This window comes from Clinocottus analis, unplaced genomic scaffold, assembly GCF_023055335.1.
Source record: "Clinocottus analis isolate CAN_PGR_092001 unplaced genomic scaffold, fCliAna1.0.p SCAF_2, whole genome shotgun sequence".
Classification (NCBI taxonomy): domain Eukaryota; kingdom Metazoa; phylum Chordata; class Actinopteri; order Perciformes; family Cottidae; genus Clinocottus; species Clinocottus analis.
Genome location: NW_027175931.1, coordinates 21,846,533 through 21,865,346, shown reverse-complemented (window position 1 = coordinate 21,865,346; position 18,814 = coordinate 21,846,533). Strand labels below are relative to the sequence as shown.

General features: G+C 40.8%; 1 protein-coding gene across 1 annotated transcript in view; it reads right to left on the bottom strand.

Annotated features, from left to right (window-relative positions):
* Nucleotides 1-18,814, bottom strand: part of gbe1b (glucan (1,4-alpha-), branching enzyme 1b) — an 80,635-nt gene that overhangs the window by 3,044 nt on the left and 58,777 nt on the right. The window contains exons 14-15 of the mRNA XM_068585552.1: nucleotides 15,701-15,831; nucleotides 8,317-8,434 (exon numbers count right to left, since the gene is read on the bottom strand). Coding sequence (XP_068441653.1) covers nucleotides 8,317-8,434; nucleotides 15,701-15,831 — 249 coding nt within the window. The remainder of the gene's footprint in view (nucleotides 1-8,316; nucleotides 8,435-15,700; nucleotides 15,832-18,814) is intronic.

Here is an 18,814-nt window from a genome sequence, read left to right as displayed (position 1 = left end):
GAGTTGCAGCAACAGAGAGACCTCTGGGTGGCACTGGAGGCAGCAGATCTGCAGCTTGAAGTGTCTGAGCCGGTTCTCTACAATGTCCCGCTCAGCTCTAAACTGTGGAGACCGGGCATCCTGGCGTAGTGGGTGCTGCAAATTTCATGATCATCGACTTAATCTGTGTCAAATTCATTAACATTTTTTCCGCAGTCAAAGCTTGCACGTTCAAGTGAGCAATCCCCAAATGAGCAATCATGCCATAAGTGTGGGGCCAAAAATAAAATAGCCATCATTTCCCATTCTGAACTCTGTAATCAATGCAATTACTTTGTGTTTCATCGTCTCTATATGTTGGCGTTGCATCAACGGTAAACTTGAGATCCTGTGAAGATACAATCTGCCAGTGGGAATAAACTGAGCTACAAGCATCTCCCGGGTTTTGGTGGACTGAAGAAAAAAACATGTCAGCCCAAACTAAAAACACTGAAGGAAAACAAAGAAGGAACCGAGCCTGGAAATGTCAGATTACTTATACACACATAGTACAAAGAAATCTTAGTAAGGGTGTTATTTTGGAGAGGTGCAGCTAATAAAGTCTTTGATCAATCCTTTTGATATTCACTGTGTCGTTTGGAGTCAAGGAGCCACTGTGTACCATTAGTCATTCCAGATTTATGCCAAAGGAAAAGCCGACCAGACATAAATGATGCTATATTTCCCCACAGAAAACTGAAAAAAAAGAGTGCAGAACTGTAAACAATTCAATCACCCCCTGAACTCTTCAAGCCGCCCCTTGGCATCAGTGGATCTGTGCCCGCTGCGGATGTGTTTCTTTGGCAACAGTTTGTCACCGAGGGAGTCGAGCGGCTCGGTGCTGAAACACTGACACAGACATTGGTGACTAATTAAACAGTCACAGTGGGAGAGTCTCCATGCAGGAGCACCGCAGAGAGAAGGGAAGGCAGAATAAATCATTGCACCTGTTTAGACAAAAGCTACCACTGTGCCCAACCTGGAATATGTCAACAGCTTTTATTTCCACCAAATAGATAGCAATAGTGACAAATCCTAAATCAATCTGTGAACAAAGAGCAGCAAATAGTTCCAAATGTTGGCACTGCAACTCGTGGAAGAAATTACAATTAACATGTTCCTTGTCACAACATAAATATGATATCAATTAGATACATACTACATCCTGTAAAGTACTCGTTACTATTTACATCCATCGTTCAGACTAGACACAAATAAGAAAGTGATGAAATTAGTTCTCATTATGTTGCATTTTAGTAAAGATTCTCATGAAACAGAAGCAATCTCATACTTAACGGAGAACAATAGAGACTTGGACATGATTTCCTATTTCAGCGAACCATTTTGCAGATTATTATGCAGTGTTCCTGAGCAATTGTAACATATGTGTCTCTCTGGTTTCCGTACAATAATAAAATCAGTTTGCAGCACCCTGAAACTCCACCCTGTGGAATCAAACACAAGTTTAAAACTTTTTGTTGGTGCCACATCATCTTTTTGTGGTAATGCAATTTAATGCCTTTGTACCTTTTGCTGAACAGTGGCGACCCCAAAGAAATACAAAACGTCCACAAACAGACACACAATATCTATAAATTGACCCAGAACAACCACAAAGAGAAACAAAACTACGACAAGAGATGTAAAATGATCACAAGGTGCAAAACAAAGACATGCACAATGACTATAAAGAAACATAGAACAACTACAAAGAGGCACAATAAGTTCAAAAGAGACACATTCCAACCACAAAGACAAAAACAACCACAAATATACACAAATTGGTCACACAGAGACATAGAACCACCACAGAGAGACACAAAACTACCACCAAAAAACATGGAAACCACCTGAAAAAAGACACAAAACTACCACAACTTGATGTAAAACAACCAGAAAGAGATACAGAACAACCACAACATGATTTAAAATACCCTTTGCGGGTCCAAAAAGCCCCATTACCTCACTATTCGTCCATAAATGGAGACTACATTCAGTTACAAATACCAGTTATATTTTCATATGAGAAACCCAACGCTGCTCTCAGTGCTAATGACTTCCCATTCCTGGTTAACCTTCAGCGTAATGATGTGATTCAGCGCACACATCCAGTCACACAGTATTAAAGTCGTACCATCTTCATCAGTGTATAGCACACATTCTGCTGCTAACGTTTCGAGAAGGCAATGCACAACAAGCAGCGCTGGTCTTCGGGCATCTGACTCGATCTTTTTGAATATTTCCATAAAACCTCTGCTGCCTTCTGATGAGTCATTTGGAGTAGGTGTTTATCACTCCACCAGCAGACTCGCATGAACCACATTTCAGATCCAACAACAGCAGTTACTTACAGCTTCCAGATACAACAGCAGTTATAGTACAACAGACCCTTTGAAAATCTGGCAATTTGTTCCAAAATGTTAATATTAGAGCTGCAAAAAAAAAAAAAAAAAAAGAGATGAAGAGGAAGTAAAGCATGTTTTGAGTACATGTGCTGAATCTTTAAATCGTATTATAATTATTGGTCTTTTTTTTTTTTAAACGTTTTTTCTTACGGATCGTCTCGGAGCACACTGATGTGGTAATTTTGATTTTCGTCTCACTTTAAGAGCAGCATCCAGCCTTTGGGCTCATACTCAATATGATCAATGTTCAAACACACTGATAAAGGATTCATGAGGTGCTTCACAGGAATGTATCATCCAGCAGGTCTCTATATCCTGACCCGGGCTGCTGGAAAAAGCACAACCTTACTATCTGTGATGTAAAGTCTCCAGACATGTCTCCGTTAGAATCCATTAGTTAGGACATTAAGTGTTGATCAGTGAATGTCGTACTCCTGATTATTACGCTATCACAACTCATAAGAAAAATGACAACCCTGTAAAACGGAAGAACAAGATCAGGATACAGATTTATACATTTCGGAGTTTTGTTTGCCATTCGAAAAAGACAATATTCCTAAAAAAAAATGGCTAATTTGGCTAAACGGACTAATTCCGCTCAACGTAAAATGCCACCAATGGGACGGGCCAGTGAATGCCACATGGACGGCATTAAATGACATCAAAACTAGCGCTTGGCACGTTAACGCGTTATAAATGCGTTAACGCGTTAATTATTTATTCATAGCGTTAACTGCATTATGTTACACAGCATTGATGCAGCGCATCGGCGGCGCGTGAGCCTCCAGACGCTCCGTCGTCAGGAGGAAACACAAGTGACTGTTGCTCTCACTGAGACTACTGGACATCGCAGTAACCTCAGTTATCTCAGAGTTACAGTTTGACCAGAGCTTTAGCCTATACGGCGCAATATGCTACTTCCGTTTCTACTACGTTTCTCGCCTTCAAAATAAAAGTACCTTATCGCAAAACATGAAACGGGTGCTGCTTCACATGCTTTGACAGCTTCTGAGTTGTTTTTACTGTTTTTACTGTTGTTAGAGAGCACCTATTATATTGTTCTGATAACATTACTTTAAAATAAAAGTGTGCAATACATTCGTTTTTTTCATTTATTACTGAATTTCACGCATAATGCAATTAATCGCAGAAGAATCATGCGATTAATCTGTCACAGTTTTTCAACTTTGCCCAGACCTATTCAAAACTCAAGTAAGGATGACGCAATCTGTTTCACGTACTGTAGATGTAGCCTCACACTTACAGTGCACGTGTACAGTGCATGTGCTTCTTACAGTATACCAGCATGAGTAAGAGGATTTAGTTGTGCAGGTTTGTATGAACAGTCCCTCATCGTCCCGTCACAGCTCTTCTCTGTAAGTTCACACTTCAGCCTTGGATGTTTCTGGTGGAAAAGTACGTCTTTTGATGATTTGCTACAAGCCCGCTATGTTTCCCTTACTTTCCTTTTCTTCCTCACTTAAATTTCTTTTTGTGAAACTGTCAAAGGAGACAGGCTCTTTGATGCATACAAAGTTTATCAAAAGGTTCTGAAGCGCCTAATTATTCATCAGTGTTTCTTAGCGTTATGTCTTTGACATTATGACACTCAAACAAAACTGTAAATTTGACAATTACCAAAAGAGGTTAAATCTAAAACCTATTTCCTCACATGGAGAGTTGCCGCCCTCACTACACTTAAGTCTTTGCCTTGCTAAATGAATACATTGCAATCGTTCAATAGCAGTAGTCCTTGATGTGTGAGATTCTTATGAAATGCCCTGCTGAGTATATCAAGCTGTCAGTTCACTCAGATGAAGGCTTAGCTGCATTTTGTTATTTGCATAAAGAGAAGAGCATATTTTTCATCTTTTTTACTCTGCTTCATGGCAAGCTGTTCAAACATTCACTCTTTTCATACACTTATGGATTAGATGAAATTACTAATACACCATATACAAAAAAACAACAACAATGGCGTTAAAGAGTGCTGAGAGATGGAACGCAGTGAATGGAAGCGCACAAGTCAATTACTGAGCTAAAACATGTGCAAGGACAAACAAACTGAACATTAAAAGTTTACTTTAATGACATGTGAACCTGCGGTTCATGCCAGAGAATATGACCCGCAGGTCTGACGGACAGTCGCTTGGGGACGCAAGTTTTCACAGCTACTGGATGTCAGTTTTCCACAAGCAGCCAAAACCTGTCGGTTATTAAGCCATTAGCAAAAATGATGATTGGAGTGTGATTTTAGTTCTGTTGGAGGGCTCAGATTCACTCTTTTTTTTTCTTCATTTGAGGTATGGACGCTAGTTTAAACTACTTATAGCACTTAATTAAAAATGTTAAAAAAAATGTAATGTGATTTGTGATGAATACATCTTTCTTCTTACTTCTTAATGAGGCCCCTTTAATCAAATAATGTATAAGTCCTAACTGACAGCTTAATTCATTAATTAATGTTTATTAATTCACAATAAAGCCATTATTAAGATGTAATAATCTTTTTTTATTGGAAATCTAAATATATGTAATTCTAGCAAGCCATATAACAGACGCAGGATATACTGTATAATGTCATGTAAACATCTAATTTGTTTTCCAGTGAAATACTATTTTTGAAGTGACAAAGACGCAGCCTAGCAACGCCTACAACAACAGGCAGCAGTCCTCTGTACTCACTGTCGAACCATCTTACAGCTTCCATTTTGTAATGGTTCCTTTGTTTTCAGGAGAGGTTTTTTTCTCTGTTTTTATAATGGAGAGAAAGACATGACTGAAAGAGCTAAAGAGATGTTCCACAACAACAGCCCAGGACCACATCTGTAAACATCTGCTACTGTTACATGACGTGTGCTCCGCAGCCTAACCGAGGCATCGACTCTGCCTGCTTCATCCAATCGTGTGCATCTGCAGTCTGAGGACCGAGGAGATAGAAGAGTGTATTATTGCTCAGTGACGATGAAGCTGGAGAACTGTAGGAGCCATTAAAAAGACAGGAGGGAAGAAGTTTGCTGCAGACTTTAAAAGCAACAGTTGTTAAATAAAACATGGACGATGTGGGCACCTTTTTCAGCCCCCGCAGAGGCTCTTATCTGATTATTCTTGTCGTAACCAGGTAGGTGTGAGGAGGACGAGGAGGAGGAGGAGAAGAAGAAGCATCCTTATGCAAGACCCCAGTCTCCCTGTGCAATCTCCAGGAAGGAGCCTGTAAAGGAGTTACAGTATGTGCAGAAGGGTCGCCGCCCTGCCGACTCCCTGTCGGCCCCGATCCTCTCACTCCTTTTCATTCCCCATTACTCCATGATGGTGCCAACATTAGCAGATGACTTGTTAACTAAACTTCACATTTTGGCCAAGAGGGACGTGACTGAAGCAGCGGTGTTTGAATTAATAAGAGATTTAAGAGAATGTGAAATTTGAGTCCTCATCTGACGAAAACCTAAGCTAATACGATGGAGGATAACTGTCTGCGTGAGGGAGGAAGAGGCTTTTAAAAGGTTAAATAATGCTGAAACGATGCTCTTAATGGCAGTGTGAGGTTTTCCAAACATATTTTTGATGCATTAAAGTGCTCCGTCCGACTCTTAATATACATGCGGAGCAATATCCTCCCTCCATTAACTGCAACACTTTCAGTATCGATCTGAAGGGGTTCAAGTTGAGTTCAGAGAAACAAACATCTTGTCAGGTGCCACGTCATCTCTGGTACCGACCGAAACATCTGAAGTGCACCGCCTCGAGAGATTTATTATTCGACTAAACAAACTGAAAAGCCACGGAGCGAGATGATGACTGCGTAGCCCACTTCACACACATCGCTATCCTCATGCATTAATTGCATTCATTAACATAAGATCTAACACGCGCAATCAGCCGAGTTACAGTTGGAGTGTTGGGGTATCGGTGCTGATCCTCACTAATTCATCCCTGACCTTATTCATAAACATTCTATTACCTTTCAGCGTTTTGATCGAGCAAGAATTACATAAAAAAAGAAGGAGGCAAACATGAGGAAGATCCTCAAGCACACTTACTTAAAATGCAAATCAGGGCTTCTTTCTATATTTCAAGGACCGACCTATTTCCTAGCGGTTCTTTCGCTCAGATATTATTCTCCTCTCTATGATGCCATGTGAGTTTAAGAGTTGTACACATAAAAAGGTTAAATTCTGACAACATGAATAATGCCCATTGTTTGCCGGGGAATCTGAAAGAGCTGTACATATCAGATTCACACAACGCCCAATGACTTCAGGATCGCTGGCAGCGTCAGTAAAAGGCATACGCGCCAAATAAGATATTCACAAACAATGGATACCATCCCCTGATAGACATAGCGGGCCTTATGCAGGTATTTGATCATTTTCTGGTTTGAGGCATTAAAAGCTAATCGTATTAATGAGGAAGATACTAAATTATAGAGCAGTGGTTAAGCTGAGAAGCCCAGACCAGAGAGCTGGTGGCTTTTTGCCAGAACAGGCAACTCTTTCATGACAACACACTTAAACCTCATTAGAATGGCTCGAAAGGATCCTCGCTACAAACTCCATTTCAAGCTAATTAAATTGATTCGTGAAATCAAACACGAAACATTAAAGGACCAAACATTAATACACTGACAGCTATTTCATCATACTTTGTAATTGCTACTAGCAGGTTGAGAGTGCACCTCTTTCCCTGCGTGAAAGAAAAGCAATAAATCGCTGTAAAATGGGCAAGCATTACAAGTTATAAACTGTTGGCACTGGTGATGCAGACAAAATATAATAATGTGAACTAACTAGTGATTTCTTCCCTAATAGGAAGATGAGTCAATGTAAAGCCTGTGTTTCTACACAGCATTGTTTATGTGCGTCCTCAGATATTAAAGCTATACGTCTGCCAGATAATCATTTGATATATCAGGATGTGAAGGTCAGCATAGAGTAACCATCTCATGTTTATTAATGTTTACATTGTGAAAGTCCTCCAGGAAGATATTCTGGTGTCGACCGGGGGATGATTAATCCGTTGGACTCTTGGATATACATCATATTCCTCCAGATCCTCACTTATATAATTATGTGTATAACTAATAAACACAAATAAATGCTGTTTTATGTGCTATTGTACCAGTGTCAGGACCCAGGTACTCGTTGGTGTGGTTGACTGGGACACTTATGAAATTGAGTCATTGCTATTAGTCACACCACGTGACTTTCTTGCTACGTTAAGTCCAAATATGTTCCAACAGAATGCAATCATCAATCGCTTTTCTAATGACTGCTGACAAGTCAAAAGGTCTGAAATGGAAATAAAGTATGCGAGATCAAAGCTATGCTACATCTAAACAGTCTGCAGAAACCATAAGTATTCAGGCAGGTTATACGCAAGAAGTTAATGCAGCTTTTGTACATTTTGTAATGACATGAGACTAGGAAATGCTACAGGCCAAATACATTTGGACACAACAAAGCACAAAGAATAAATACAAATGTTTGTCCAAAGTTTTAATCCCCACACTTTTGTATTTTCCCAGATACTTCTGGAGCCGTCTCATCACCACCCACAGCTGCTTTTGACATTTTGTAGCCATAAGCAGCTCCTCGACTCGCATGTACACTGCATTGCAGGACAATGGTGTCTATCAAAGCACACTCCATAATCATTTAGCATGCATTCTGACATTTTTGAGCACACTTAATCTTGTCACTATTTCAGCCTGAATGTACAACATCCCCCAACCATGTTTAGAATTAGTATGCAGAGTGGGGTGGTGATACGGCATAAAAGTGGTCTCGAGACTAAACTCGACAACCGAGGCCCGGGACTTATGTTTGGAGTACACTCCATAGAAAGGACTCGCTGACGACAAAAGATGACCTTTGATGAGTCAAAAAAGAATTACCTGCATGGAATGGGGGCGGCCGTTGAAGGGCCTGGGCTCTGTGTGGAACTCTGTGTTGCGGTCCAGCCGTCCGTGACCTCCATACTGATCCTCATCCGAATCCAGCTTGATTTTGTATCTGACAATGATTGACGTTAAGGCTCAAGAGCAGTGGGAAACTAGATTATAAGATCTAAGACGTAAGCAGCACAGGAGAAGGTTTTATCACCAGTGCTTTTGGTGTTCAGACTTGGTTTAGCAGCGCTCAGCTGGTTTATATTCATTGAAATCTTTGCATCCATCAGCATTCATCTCCCCTCCGCAGCACTACAAAGTGACAGAGCGGAGCCCTAACAGACAAAGAGAACGCTGCCTGAAATGAACATAAATACAAAAGTGATTCAGCCATGGCTCAGCCATCCTGCCTGCCTGTCTAATTTATCCACTTCACCGCATAATGATTTAATCAAAAAAGTGATCCGTATGACTGACAACAAGTACACTGTCTCGAAAAAAAGTATCCCTCGTCTAGGACTTGTTCACGTTTTATTAATTAAATCACGGTGGTGTTAAGGTTTTTTGACACAGATTAAGAAACACAACTCATTAATGTCAAACGGAGAGCACATCACTACAGATGGATCCAAATAAAGTACAACGTAACACGTAAATAACTTCCAAAATATTGAAGTTGATATTTGGTGAAGGCACCAGAAGGCATTTCTGCATTTAGGTCTGATACTGAAGCAACAACCTGCATCACAAAGCTCTCATGTCTCTCCTGCATATGTTGTGCATGAGGAATACACAGTATAGTCCACATACCATGAAAAAAAGCTTCACTGTATTCATGCTGTAAAACAATAAAACATGTCAGGGTGCTGGTGCTTCACTACACTGAGATAGTGCTAACAATTCCGTATGCAGTCTTTGAACATGTATAAAAGGTGTGTGTGTGTGTGTGTGTGTGTGTGTGTGTGTGTGTGTGTGTGTGTGTGTGTGTGTGTGTGGCGGAGGGGCAAGCAATGCCCCTTGTCATCCGCCATGCTTCTGAAGAAGGATGCTCAGACACCGAAGAGCTGACTGATGGCAGCCTCCATAATAACGTTAACGCAGTCTCATAAAATGTTCGCTTTCTTGAAGAGGGACCGAGCTGGAAAGACATTGCATTGAAATATAATATACAAACCATGCCATATGCTCCAGTGAGGGCTTCAGCATTAATCTACCTTTTCCCGGAATATAATTATTTTCTACAGCAGGGAGAATACTGACTACTAATGTCATATCTAAATTGCGAGGACTCTTTTCTAACAATTTAGTCGTCAGTATTTTCCAATTCTCCCAAAGTCTGTCTAAAGAAACAAAGGAAATCCTTCCTCCCTTTCTGCTTAGCACAGTTCACTTCTTGTTGCTTGGCAAAAACAAAAAGGGATGGATGTCGGAATCGGTTACAAGGTCGTTATTAATGTCAGCAAGAATATGGAAGATATTTTAAGGGCCCAATTTAAAAAGCAAGAACGTGCACTTTGACAAGAATGTGCATACACATATATTATTTACAGTATTCCTCTAGTATCCTTCATGTACACCCTGATGTATAATGTAAATACCCAGGAACATCTGCGCAGTGCATTTTTTACCCCCGTCTCTGAGGGACAGGAGCTCTGAGGAAAGGTGGTGTAACAAACACCAGGAGAGAGGAGCAGACATGTAAACAGCTTCCTAATTGGCTGGCTGAATAATCACCTGATCTTCCAATAGGCTACATTGTGGCGGTTGAGTGTGATCCTCAAACACAGCCTCGTTCTGCCCTAGAGGCAGGGAAATTCCGTATTTGCTGCCTCCGTGTCTGCTTTGATAGTGATGATTCAAAAAGAAGCGCTGCTGTGTGCATTGTTTCTCCTGAGGAAGACCCCCTCCCCCACATCTCCACTGCTCTGCTGTTTTATTGACAGAACAAACTCATTCTCCTCGGCTGTGCGATATCTGTCAGACGAATATGGAAATATTCTCCCAGGGGTTATAAAGCTTCTGGGAAACTGAGCATGTATGTTCTTTCAAAGGTTAATTTCCCCAATACAAACAATAAAAACCTTGACATTGACCAATTCTAACGGTGCATGGGAGACGTTTGTGCACTGTAAATACTTTCCAATAACTGATTGAGGGTAAGTAACACCGCAGTGCTCCCTCACACAGCTTGTTGTGCCTTTCCAGTCATGTGGATTGCATGAGCACTGTAAGACTGCATGTCGGTGAGGCGGAGCGCTCTGAATTACTGTCACGATACCTCATTTCCAGAGTTCCTTTGCAAACTTCTCTGCAAGGAAGGGAGAAGCAGCACAAATTGGTCGTTGGAGGCTTTGAGCGATTACGTCTTTGTTCGTGGCTACAGACGGAGGCAACAACAGCTTGCAGTGCAGCTGTAAAGTATTGTAATCAATAAAGCCTTTGTGAATAAAGGGGAATGATTTAAGAACACAATCAATTCTCCCAAGAAAAGATGGCAGTCCAAAGCTCGATGATTAGAGCCATTGATGACCTGAAAACAATCTGGCCATGACCGTGATTGCAGACCGAGCTACCACTTAGTTTCTCCATCAGCTTGCCGGTTTTCTTCTGGCTTTATGGAAGTAATAGCCACCTGATGCGGGTAAACAAGAGCTGAGCTGAATGCGTTTGTCCTTTTATAGAATGTGAAAGCATTTGAAACGCCACGTCGCCGCTGGAACTTACATAAACGGATGTTTATTTAAGGGTCCTTTAAGTGTTTTATGTATTCAGTTTCAGGTGAGGCATTTTATTGATTGGAAGAGGGTGCCAATTATGTTGAATGATTAAGAATCTGCTGGAGTCCTTTGTGTGTTTGACTGTCTGAACTACACTATTAGATGGTGTGACGAGAACACTTTTGATTATTGGAATTCAGAAAGGGAGTAGACTTCCTGTCTTTGCTGATGTGGTTGATGAGTTGGAGTGTTTTGAGCTACAGATTATTGGCTGTGCATCAGGAAACTGCTTGCTTTACCTGTTCAGTGTATTTTATTGTTCTGTAGATGTTAACAGAGCTGTGGTTTATTGTACCTTCAACGAAAACAAAACTGTCATCACCCTGTTCCAAAATTGAGGAATTGTTTTTTCTCAGTACAGTGTTATCATTATCAAAATACATTTAATAAACTACCAAAATAAGGCCCAAGTTATGATAAACTGTAACTTCCCTTCAGGTCCGGAAATAAAGCCGGTGCCTCTGTTTGTCTACAGCCTTTGAACACGACAACATTTGGATTTCAGATTAAGCCTCCGGATTGATGACGATGTTTGTGGATGATATCTAGCCGCAGAGAAAAGTAATATAACTTTGCTTAAGCAATCCATCTTGAAGCAGCACGCTGTGGTAAAAAGAAGAAAAAAAAGAGATGCATATTTTCCATTTTCAGAAACCTTATCTGGTACATTCTAGATAATATCCTGAGTAAATTATTGTCACCCATGCACACAACTGTGTGTATTTTATTCCAGTTTGTTAGTGTCACTGCACTTGTAGTTGAATTATTCCTAATGGCATTTAAGTAACGGCTCAGACAGAAAAGGATAATGATGACCTGACACAATCTCAACTGCCTTTTGGCACAGTGTAAATCAAAGACCAATCTGCCCCGACAGGTACAGCTTTCATGATGGGATCCAACTGGGATTTCAAATACTCTAACCAGCCAGATAAAGCCCAGTACCTGAAGAATGTGTCCACCACGAGTCAGAGAGAAAATAAAAAATGAAAAAACTGATGGTTTGAGTGCCTGTCGGAAAGCTCACATTGAGTGCATTTTAATGGCCAACATTTTCAGCTTCACTTTCTGTCCAGTTTCTCGTGGAGGGAGAGAAGAAAAAAAAACATTCAGAAGAGGACAATGAGAAGCAAAAGAGAGGCATGTCTAAAAATATGAAAAAAGGCCAAAAAGTCACTGAATTCAACCAGGGCCTGGTACGGAGGGATGATTGCAGCCCAGTTGTTATTTATCTGAAAGTTACGTTGTACCGCAAACAATACAACCTGCAGCTCTTCAGCTCGAACACACCTGAACCGCATCAAAGCAGGAAAGTTAATTTCATTACAATATTGACAACTATTTTCTTCTGTATAATTAATACTGAAGTATTATGCAGAACATGATACATTTTCAAGCAGTTTGCAAAGAGGCAACATTGTTGGAAGTAAATTAACTTTGAAAATGATACAACAAGCAAAATAGAGAAACCACCTTGTGATCCAGCTCGACCAGCAGCCAGCCATTCAGCCAGCCACCGTGTGACAGACGGCAACAAAAGGTCATTTAATAAAGTTTTTGCTGGAAATGGATGCCCTCTGATATAACACCCAACTTGCCATATCGCCAATCGAAATGACCGACACATTCTCTCGTTCCAATTTGTCAAAAACCAACGCAGAGTCAGTAGCCCTCAGCTTCAAACTGTGACACTCTCGGTACCCCTCTAGTGTCAATTTTGATTCCTTTCATAGTGTCTTTTCAAAAGGAAGGTTGGTTAACTTCAACTATACTCCTCACAAACCTGAGCGGTTATGTTGGCTAAACCTAACAGACAAAATGTCAACATTCACTATTGGTTTTGCATGAGACACAAACGTATTTGGTTGGCTGCTCCACCTCCCCTCCTTTCTCACCGTTGTACGCAGTTGCTCTGAGCGTCTAATGACATGGATGAGTTTACTCTGGCATTTGAGCTTTAATCTGACGCAAAAGGCCACTGGCCAACCGTCAGTATCTGACGAGTCTGAAGTGAGACCGGGTTGAAATAACACCTGTCTTGGATCCATTTACAGTGGTGCACACTATGGTCAGCTGCATCCAGTCATTATTTCCATATGCAGTAGTGATGTGGCGCTCAACTGTGACATCCCTGACCCTCACAGGTAGAAGAAAGTTTAAGTATATGACAGTCGAGTGTAATGAAAAAACACTTTTGGACTCTTTGAGCTCGTCTTGTTTACCTCCTCTGCCTCTTGAGTGGCACTTTCATCTGTCTTCTCTCCTAATTGGATCCTCTGCACACATTCCCATCGGAGGCTCTGCATCTCCTCATACACACGCCACATTTACCTTCCTCACACACACACACACACACAGCACATTTGCCTTTATGTATTTACCGCGTCTCTGTATAATGACAGCCAGAGCTTTGCCCTCACATTTATTTGCATTTCCTCTCAACCCACCAAGTGTCTGAGGCCGCTCCTTACACATCAAAAGAAGCATCGGGAGAAAAAGATGCGGTTCCATCTAAATGAAAATAAACCCTCAAAAACGATGTTACAGACACTGTGCAGGAGGGCTATTAGTGGAGAGCCCCAGATTCACCCCGTGAAGGCTACTACATGAGGCAGAAGGCACAATTACTGCACATCAAACAAGCTTACAATTAACACTTGATTTTAAGAGATCAGGGGTTACTTCTGTGGTTTTTTAATTAAAAATAAGAAAAGTGTTTATTGTTCCGTCTCATGTTTAATGTCTTTATTGTTCCACTTGTTGATTAGCAGATTTTTGTTTTGCTTTTCATTGCCAGCTCAGCCTTCTGTGCTGGCCTAAACAGAGTCACAAAATTATAGCTATTTATTTATTTTAAATATATATACATATACATTTTAATTTAACTGTTTTTCCCAAAAGACACCTTATGTATTAGAATATTTTTTCCCCATTGAATATTTTCTCATTGCACAAGGTCCTGTCTCGTCTGTTCCTCCTTCCCCCGTGTGAGCATTAACATGCGCTGCGATTGGTCAGCGTGTCAGTACACACTCAACTGAACTCTGTAAAAAAAAATAAAAAAATTCAGCGATGCAGTTGTAAAGTTTAAGGAGCGTGGATGGACTTTGTCTTTAATGAACAGCATCTGGTAAGTTTACGGCTTTTTGTGTTTTTTTACCATCTGCGGTGGCGTTGTGTTCATGTGTTTATGGTGCTGTTTTTTACAGGGTTGAAAAATGAAAATGTCATTTGAGGTATTTCATTACATTTTATGAGTTTTAATATTTGTATTATTATTAGAAAGAAGCATCACCTTATCCATCTAAATGAAACAAAAAAAAAAACAAAAGCAGAAATCTGAGGAACAACTGCTGTTTAACAGCCTTGTTTTCATCCATTCGAATCATCATCATTTTTGACCGAATTGCTCATGTGCGGGGATTTGAACCGCGGGCATCCAGAGAAAACTAACAAACTCTGTCGGCGTTTTGGCCCACCATCCCTTTATTTAAAGCATCGCTGAAAAAAGAAAACACTGCTCCGTATCCATGCGGCAAACTGTTGGCGGTGGCTTCAGTGGGTCCCGGAAGAGAATTATGCCTCGTTATAATAAATACAAATCTGTCATCTTTCAGTCCCCCTTCACATCCCTGATCATTAAGCCCGCTGTAATCACAACTGTGGAACTCATTAAATTCCTCTGTGCTGCTCAATGGGAAGACAGACAGCCAATACCTCTAAAGAGAGCGCTTTCTGAATCACTGCTTTGTTTGCTTTTATTCCTCTGTAATGGCATAACAACACCAGCATAAACAACTGACTCAAATTCCTCTCAGCAGTGACTGCTAATATTACATCACAAAAGTATTAGCCTCAGAGAATACTGACATCAAAATCACAGTTCTCCATCAATTGCGTTTACTTTAGTCTGACACTGTTGAGATCCATGATCCACTTTCATGAACACGGACACTGTGACAGGGTACGCACTCCAAATATAGAGCTGAGAATAGTCCCCAACACACGCAACACACATATCCAGTTAAAACAAAAAGTATTAAAAGACGGACTAATGCGCTTTGGTCTTTTAATGGGGTTTGTTGGAAAAAATAAAATACTGAATATTTCTTTCAATATCTATACAGCCACACTAGTGGCACTGTAATGTGAGAGAGTACAGCTGATCTGATGAGAATATGGTTATCCATTTTAGACAATCCTGTCATGAAGTGTTGGAAAAGTGGTGGCGATAGATACAAAGTTACAAGATAACCAAGGTTGATGCAACGTATCCACTGAGGACCATGAATGCATTAATAGTAAATGCCTCCCTCACCTCACTCACACACATAACGCCTTCCCAAAGGCATGTTAACGTCTCATAAAACGCCCATCTTTCCATTTTTGTCCTTTTTAAACAGGCATGCACTGCCTCAGTTGAAATATCCACAGTTAGTGGGGAGGGGGTAGGGGGGGTTTCTCAAAAGGTAAGTCATGTTATATGAAAGAAATAGCTAACAAAGACGTCATTACTCTGAGAGCCGGCGCGACTGTGCAACAGAGTAAAAGCCAATGTCTGGAGAGCTGAAAGGACGAAGCAGTGACGTGACAGATGAGCTGAAAAAGGATACGTTCCTGGAGCTTCTGCAGCCACCCTGTAGTCCTGGAAGCTCTTACTTGGGTGGAAGTTGAAGATAAAGACCACGTGTCCCCTGTCAAACACAATGACCTTGTCCCCTTCATGCTTGGCACTGACAAAGGCCTGGAGGGAGAAAAGAGAGCGAGGGAGAGGGAGAAAAAAAAGCTAATAAAATATTTCCTCATGAATAGTCATTACCTTTCTCATCTTGGATTTAGAGAGTTATAATGGGGCACATTATATCAGCGGACTACACATTTCCAAATAGGCTGAGCAACCCTCCCACACCACATTTCAGGTGGCACTCATCAGCAGAAGGCGGCGGCCCAGGATAGCGCGAGGCACACGCCGTCAGCTTTCGACAGCTGCACATGATAAAGCCACCGCTCTCCTGCGGAGCGAGCTACTGTTAACGTGTCATTAGCAGAGATTATCAATGTCACCCAACCCCCTATTTTTAGTGTCTTGTTCGCCAAGCCAAATTTCAAGGCAGCGCGTTCACGGCTGAACGAGAAGATACGCGCCCCTGCAGCTGGACCGGTTAGAAGGAGGATGCGAGGTGAAGGAGTTAGCAGACTGTCTTTTTTCACAGGTTCATTTCTGAGCGAGAAGTCCACAAGTGTGGAGCAATGTCAAGCTTCTCTGGCTTCCTGCAACTGCTTCCACAAGAACTGCAGCTTGCAGCCCGATGAACAAGTACAATTGACTTATTCTCACTTATAAATAAATAAATGGAAATGCAATCAGCAGACTTGGCGGTGATCATGAAATTATTGTGATTATATTCAGAATCTGTTGTTGGAAAAATACAAATTAGGATCTAACCTATAATTTTCAAGTGCGCAACAAAAAAAAAGACACCTCCCTAAATATCGGAGGGAGGTATTTTTCTATGTCTTACATAGTTTTAACATTTGGCCGAAGAGTGTGTGTGGCGTTTCTAATTCGGTGTCTGCATGCAGCCGCATTCTGACCTGAAGCAACACTTCTGGGAGAAACTTGGCCAGACAATGAGAGCAGCGTGTGTGACCCCTGCAATGAAACTACTATTCAAATTCAATATTTTTTACAAACTGTGACCCTCCTAATAGCTGCTTTTCTCCACTGGAACAGAAGTCAAGTCAGCTGCAGGTGCTGCTGGCACAGTTGGTGATAAAATTGTATTTCGACGTTGGTTTCGCAAGAGCAAATCTTTTATGTATTGGGAGAGACAAGAGACATCGGAAATACATTTAAAGACATAAACCCCGAAATAACGGGTTATGTAAAAAGAAACGGTACGTAACGGAATCATACGGAGTATGATCTCAATTTAGAAAATAATATTTTGAATGTGCACAAAAATCTAAATGCTGTGATACACAGACTACTTTTACGGCGACACATTAAGATAGATTGAGGTTATAATACTGGTAAACAATACAACCTAATAAACAGTAATGGTAAAAGTAATGCTGGTTAAAGTAGAACACAGACCATCGTCTGCTTGACAGTGTGGACTGGTTTATTTACACGTCCTCACAGAAGAACATCTGGAGTGACGCTATCTCCGCACTTAATGTCCAGAGTTGGATCTTTTGAAAAGGCGAGAACAAATCCCACTTTCAAGCAGAGTGCCTGCACACGTCCGTCTCCGCTTAGTTCACTTACAGCTGGTAACAGGGAGAGATGCTTCTTAAACTACAAAACGCCCTTGGAAGCTCCCACCACATAGATATATTGAACGCAGATATAGAATATTCCCTCCAAGCATGATTACCTTGGCAATGTCATTGATAAGCTGTACAGAAGGATTCAGTCTCATCTGGTTATTACAGCAGAATCTCTGAGTGGTTATTGGCGTTATCTGTGAGCGATGTTCTACAAAGTCTTTTTGTGATATTGCATCAATCCGTGAATAAGCCATTTTGGTCGCCGCTGCTTCGAAGCAGTGTCGGAGACGAGAGCGCAGGGTCAGCAACAGAAACTGATTTATTCTCTATAGCTTCAGTCTGGTTTAGGTTTCACATAATGGCTGTTTTGATCCATGTGTCGACTTTGACGCCATCACTTCCTCTGCCTCACTTCTAGTCTTTTAACACCAGTTGCACGTACAATTTAAAAGAGTCACTTTCTGTCTGTGGACCGTGGACCTGGTCTTGAAACTAATTTAGACTAAATCACTTGGACTCTGTCTAATTGTCTATAAATTGGGTTTCAATTTTCTAAAATTGCAAAAATAAATAAATAATAGAAATGTAAATGATCTAAGGATGCGACAGCTTTATGAATTATTTGGATTTCTTCTTTTTTAATAAAAAGGAGAAGAAAAAAAGTGTTGAATTACTAAACATACTAAAAAACCTTTCCAGTGATCATTTGGGAGTTAAATATTAAAACAGAACTTTGTCTCACGTATGACCAAAAATATAAATTTCATGAAAATATCAAAAGAAAACGTGATAAATAATGACATGCACATCTGCTCTGGGAATTGCCTCAAGTGCACTTCATAAGATTCAACTTAAAGTATATGTAATAAAGGCCAATTGTTCAATTGTCCTGGTGATGGATGGTCTTCCTGTTCTCCAGCAGCCAAGATCTTTAGCATAATGATAACCTAAAGGCTGCCATTATATAATGGAAGAGAACCATTTTATACGTGATTTGAGATGATGAATCAGAAGAAGAAAAACACATACATTGTGTCTTAGATATACATTGTAAAGCCGTCATCTGCATGGTTTAACATATTGAAGGGATTGAAAAAGCCAAGAAAAACAGAGCCCAATTTTTAGCAGGTCAGCACTGGTGCCAAATGTATGCATCTTCCCTGCCAGCAGCACCCTTTGGGATCAGCATTCCCTCCCATTCCTCTACAAAAGGTGCTCAGAAATCAGCCGGGCTCTGACATTTTCCTTTGCCTCACCTCCAATGCTTCGTTTCATCCGGTTGTAAACGGTGGAAGAGGTTGCCCCAAGTCAGATCACACTTCTGACTGAAAGGCCAATATACAGAAATTATACTTGTGAACCAGACATGTCCCTAATTATGCTCTCTGATAAATGTTCTCCTCTGCTGCATTTGTCTGTCTGTGGAGGAGAAATACCCAGGCCAGAGTGTAGTG